Consider the following 6000-nt stretch of genomic DNA (forward strand, 5'->3'; position numbering starts at 1 on the left):
CATGAGTATTTAATGAGCCTCTCTTTTATGGAAAGAGGGAAATCTCCTACGTTCTATTTGCATTCATTAGTATATTAATTCTCAGGAGATAAAATGTCAAATTGTTCCACTTTATCTCAGTGAAATATGGTAGATGTACCCTGTAAAAAATGACCAAGGCAAGAACATAATCAAGAGGATGGCAGACAAAGGACACTGTAGAGCAGTATCAGACAGCCCTGCAGGTCTGCTCGTTTCCAGCTCCTTTTATACCTCTCTGTGTTGGCTCTGCCTGTTGGGCTAAAGTCCAGAGAATCACAGAAATGTTGGTGGAAGAGGCCTCTGGATGCCCTCACCACTTGAAGCCTCATCACTCAGAGTAGCTGTGGCTCTGTCTTGACAAATATTAAAAGCTTCCAACAAAAACCTCTCTGGTGACCTGACCCAGACCTGTTGGACCCTGCAGATGAAAACAACTTTCGTAATGTCCAACCTGGACCTTCTAAGCCCCACTGTGTTGCCATCCATTAGAGCCTCTGCTGGGAGAGTTTGGCCACACAACCTTGCAGCTGCCCCTCAGGAGCTGCAGGCCACCAAGGGATCACCACTTAGCAGTCCCCCCTGATGTCATCTATCAGGGTGACACATCTCAGGGTCTCACCACCAGGTTTGGGGCAGCTGGCAAACGTGGCTTCACTGATGTGCTTCTGCTCCTCTCTCCTGCAGACTGCAGTGATGAAAATCCTTGTGAAGGCCTGAGCAGGCATGCAACTTTCACCAACTTTGGCATGGCCTTCCTCACCCTCTTCAGGGTGTCAACAGGGGACAACTGGAATGGTATCATGAAGGTGTGTGCAATCTCTGTCTCTGTAGTTACAGATTTCAAACAAATTTAGGAATCTCTGTGTGAAAGAAAAAAAAAAAAAAAAAGGTTTCCTTTTAAAACATCAAATTTAAACTTTCAATTTTAAAAAGCTCAGTGTGTTTTCAAGGGATAATTTGTCCTCAGTCTCACCCGGCCTGAAACTTCATTCTTTTTAACACACATATAATGCTTTAGGAAAGTGATGCCAGTTCTTGTGGCTGAGAGGAGTAACTGTGCTCTGTGCCTTTGGGATGTAACAACCCTGCTCTTTGTAGCTGATGTAATTGGTGCTGTTTGGGTGTTTTTTCTACCCGTGTACCTACACCTCTCCCTCTCTGTTGCAGGACACTCTCCGGGAATGCACTCGGGAAGACAAGCACTGCCTCAGTTACCTGCCTGTCATCTCTCCTGTCTACTTTGTCACCTTCGTCCTCATCGCGCAGTTTGTCCTCGTCAACGTGGTGGTGGCAGTGCTGATGAAGCACTTGGAGGAGAGCAACAAGGAGGCCAAGGAGGATGCTGAAATGGATGCTGAGATCGAGTTGGAGATGTCCAGAGGAGCAAACACCTCAGCCACCAGTGGGAGAAGGGGAGGTGCAGTGGCCCTGGAGAGCAGAGCACCCTACAGGAGTCAGGAGACCGTCAAGTCAGAGACAGCAGTGCAGGTGAAGCACCAAGCCCAGGTAAGAGCTCACACAAAGCATCTGCTCTTATGCCCAGGGTAGGGAGAGGACAGTTCTCACCAGTCACTGTTGTCTGATCATTGGGCTATCAGATCCCAAGGAGCACAGAGCCCAGGAGGCAGGAGACAAAGGCAGAGTGGGAGGAAGGCAGCTTGCTTGGGTTATCCTGTGTCAGAGCTGTCACCATCACCTCCCCATCTGGAGCTCTCTCAGGAGGACCCCTGAGGTGAAAGGCTGCTTGCAATGCATTCTCCAGGGCTAACTCTGTCCTGGCCATTGTTCTAGGGGTGAGCTGAAAGTCCAGCTCTTGCCATTTCCAGTTATTCAATGATTGTGAATTTGAAGTTCAGAAGCACAACAGGTACAGGTCCTGCTCTCCCAGCCAACACATCAGTCCTTGCCATTTTTGCCTGGACATCAGGGCCAAGGAGCAACCTCAGAAAGCCCTGAGAGTGTTGCTTCTGTCAACCCTGACACATGCAGTGAAGGACAGCATAAATTCCCTTGACACAGAGACAGAAACATTGCTCAGGTTCTTCTTAATTCTGTTTTGGGATTTCCAGAGGAGCCTCAAGCAAATTGTAGTGTGCAGCTCAGGGGGACACGTCTGACACTGGTGTAAGATGCAGCTCCCACTGTCCTGCTGGCTCCTCTGCTCTGGGCATGGCTGACTTGGACCCTGGGAATTGTCAGAGACTCTCACTGAGAAGCTGGAGGTGCCTGGGCTGATTTTCCAGGCACTGCCTGCTCTCTGATTCCTATCAGTCCTCAGGAAAAAATAGGGTAATCAGAAGTCAGGGGGGAAGAAGGGGCACAAGATAATTGTCTCATCCCGCGTCAGCAGTGGGTGATTAACAGTGAACACAAAATTGCTTTGTCACTGTGATGGCAGATACATCTACTGCAAAATCTATGGGGGATGTGAGATTAAACTGCATTAAATTAGATTTTCTGTAAAATCTATCAAACTCTATTAAGTCAAGTAAAAAAGGAATTTAATTATACAGCGATGGGGAATTCACTGGAGTGTAGTTTCTAATGGATGTTTCTGCAGGAAAATGCACCATAAACACCCTGGTCACTTTTCTCAGTGTGACAAGAGAGGGCACCTCCTTTCACATGGGCCATGATTGCAGGCTGAGTTTGTTCTCTTTGGGTTTTCCTCATCCTCCAGTGCCTCCTGAGCACATCAGGAGCCAAGCAGAGCTCCCCTTAGCCCTGGAAAATGCACAGTGAGAGGTGATGCTCATCAGAGGGAGAGCAGCCTGAGCAGGGAGGGCTGCCCTTGGTGGTGGCATGGGCACTGTGGAAGGTGTTACAAGATGTTCTGTATCTTCCTGCCATTTACAACAGTTTTTTCAGCCTACATTTACTTTTCCTTCCTGCTTTGGATGAATGAGGCAACCAGGAAAATACCACAGGGCAAACGTGTGTGAGCATTAAGCCCCAGCCTTGCTCTGCTACTGATGCTTTTTGTCTCTCTGATTTGAAGGAGGAGCTGAGCTGTGAGAATGTGTCTTTAGCCACCCCAGACTCAGCCACGCTGGAGGGGGCAGAGACTCCCACTTCTGCTCTGTGTCCCACTATGTTCTGACACCTTCCCACAAACCCCCAGGCCACCAGGCTGAGGTGAATGACATTGTGCCATTACTTCTGCTTGTGGCCTTATGCTGTGGTGCTGTGCAGCTACTGCTGGTGTCTGAGTTGTCCTAAACCTGTCACTTCACAGCCACAATGGTCTTCCATCCTCTGTCCTTCGAATGGGTGTGCAGGGGTGGAGCAAGGAACGTGTCCCAGCTGACTCTGCCAGCAGCCTTGAGTGGGACATGAATGAAATACTCTTTTTAGCTAAAAACCAGTGCAATGTGATGTGGCAGCAGTCAGCCTTCAGATGATGGACCGAGAGCTGGAGGCAGGCAGAGCCCTTTCTGGAGAAAACACAGCCCAGTTTGGTTTTCTGACTGTTGCTGTGAGAACCTGTTTGTGCATCAGGCATATCCCCCCAAAGAGGAGGAGCAGCAGTGCCCATGGTGATGTGTCTCACAACTTCTTTGCTGTTGAGAGCATCAGGTGTGAGCCCACAAGCTTCCTGTCCACATTTCATATTTCAAGCACTTCTTACAGTGACTTTAAAGCCATTTGAAATGGCCTGACATCCCTAAGTCAATTGAGTCTCAATAGCTGAAACCTTAAAAACTGCATTTTTTTATGTCAAGAGGAGATTTCTATTCATTTGTCCCAGATAGAGGAGGCACATACAAGATCCTGCAAAGATGAAGTGAGATTTAATAGCCAAATACTGTGATCTCTCTGTTGGAACACTGAGAAAGTGGAGCAAGACCTTTTGTTCTCAGTGTGGCACCAGAGTGCTAACAATCCCCTGCCTGCTCCCAGCTCAGGTGCTGCCTTGCTGGTGGATATTAGCCATAATGGCCAGAGGCCACCTGGCACAGCCACCCTCCTGAGGCAGGAAGGTATCAGAGGAGGGAGCTGGGGGGCTGCTGGCCAAGGCAGCCACCAGTTCTGGAGGCCAACTCCCTGCAAATAGCTGCTGATCCCCCCATCTTCTCAACCAACTTCAACAGGTTAGAAGCATTGAGTAATTCACCTCCAGATGTGCCTCTTTAAGGATCTGAGGAGATAAATTTGTAAGGTAGAAATGTGTGGAAAAAACAGATCTAACCAGACCCTCAGTGACCTCCAGACTAGCCAGTGAGGAACCTCAGGCCATGATTTTGCCAGCAGAGAGGGAAAACAGCTCAGCAGAGCAAAGCAAAATACATTTAATTTAAGGCATGCAGCTGAGAAAATGTTTTCAATCAGTCATTGGGAGGCTGATGTTAAAGGAAAACCAGAGTGATTAGTTGTACTTCAGATAACGTGGTAAGTTGTGAGGGGAGAGTGTTCAGGACCAAAACCTCAGGGCTGGGAGCCAGGCTGCAGGTCCTGTTCCAGGGTCTCCACCAACACACAGCCAAGTCGTGGCACCAACTCTCCCAGTTGCTTCCTCAGCACTGCAGGGATGTGATTTGAGACCCTAAAGCTCCCCAAGACCCCAGGATAAATTTGCTCTACAGACCCTGAAGTATCAAGGGCTTCAGAAGCAGCGAGGGGTCAAGTTGAAGGGTTGCAATGTGCTCTGTCCATACAATTCCAACCAGACATGTTTCATAGCAAGAGCAAACATAGAGAAATCCCTTTTCTACCCCCAAACAGGCTCCACACCCACATACATGCTGTCATGATGCCTTCTTCCCTCTGCTTCCTGCCAAGGGGCTGTTCATCTTCTGGGGGTCAGCAGTGCCCAAAATGCTCCATCCTGTAGGAGAGAGGCCACAGGGTTTGCAGTGGTGTTGATGTGTATGTTTCAATGTCTGCCTGTATGTGTGTTTTGGGAAGATAATACATGATTTTCCAGAAACACTGGCTACCCCCTCAGTCAGCAGGGCTGGGGACTGACCAGTTTTTCCCATTTGTCCCAGAGTAGCTTTGAGGAGAGCATCACCACCTGAGCTGTGCTGAAAGCAGCCCTAGGGAAAATCAGAGCAGAACAGTGTGTGAGAAATGTTGGCTTTCTCGTGGTTTTAGAGGGTGGGCCTCATTTTCCTGGACCTTACTTTTCTCTGTGGTGTCCAAGAGTCTGCTCAGTGGTGGGTCAGTGATGCCTCATTTGACTCCAGCCGCAACTTGAGCTCTTGACTCCGCGTATCTTCGCTCTCCCGTTGCAGCCACCAGGTGCCAAGAGGAACATCTGCACGAGGTTCTCAAACAAAACGCAGATGAGAATTGCTGTAAATTCACCACCAAGATGACCCCACCTCCCTCTCTCCTTGCTTTGCAGGGCGGCGCAGCCTCTCTGAGGCCCCAGGACCCTCAGAACCTGCTGACCGTCCGCAAGATCTCCGTGTCGCGGATGCACTCCCTGCCCAACGACAGCTACATGTTCCGGCCAGTGATGCCAGCCAAAGCCCCCTTCCCCCTCCACGAGGTGGAGATGGAAGCCTATCCCTGCAAATCCCAAAGAGGTAAACCTATCCCTGCAAATCCCAGAGAGGTACTGCTCGCAGAGCTTTCCCTTCCTCCTCTCAGCTGAAGCCACAGCAGGTCGGCGTGGTGGTTAGATGAGGTGTAGGCACCCAGTGTGGGTGTGGGCTGAGCCAGGGCTTGCTTTGGTTCGATCCTGTCTGTGGTTTCCCACACGCTGCACAATTTTGTGATTTCATCACATTGTTGTGTTTTCTCAGGGAAAAAGCTGCTGGCTGGGGGGTCTGGCTGGGGAGAAGTGGGGCTCCCAAGCAATGTTGGTGATGCAGGGGAGGGGCTGTTAGCTGAGGAAAAGGGTAGGAGTTGCACATTTCTTCTGGAGCCATCAGTCCTGACAGGATGACTACGGATCAATAAAATCAACAAGGAATAAAAGCCAGAGTCAGAATCACTTCCTGGCAGAGCTCCTTCACAGCTCTTGGTTCAGCA

General features: G+C 49.6%; 1 protein-coding gene across 1 annotated transcript in view; it reads left to right on the top strand.

The window, feature by feature from the left end:
• CACNA1H (calcium channel, voltage-dependent, T type, alpha 1H subunit) overlaps positions 1 to 6000 on the top strand; it is a 256641-nt gene that overhangs the window by 235687 nt on the left and 14954 nt on the right. Inside the window, 3 exon segments of the mRNA XM_010003580.1 lie at positions 706 to 827; positions 1189 to 1404; positions 5336 to 5552. Of these exon segments, the coding sequence (XP_010001882.1) occupies positions 706 to 827; positions 1189 to 1404; positions 5336 to 5552 (555 nt within the window).

The sequence above is a fragment of the Chaetura pelagica genome, unplaced genomic scaffold (genome assembly GCF_000747805.2).
Source record: "Chaetura pelagica isolate M959 unplaced genomic scaffold, ChaPel_1.0 scaffold408, whole genome shotgun sequence".
NCBI classification, from domain to species: Eukaryota; Metazoa; Chordata; class Aves; order Apodiformes; family Apodidae; genus Chaetura; species Chaetura pelagica.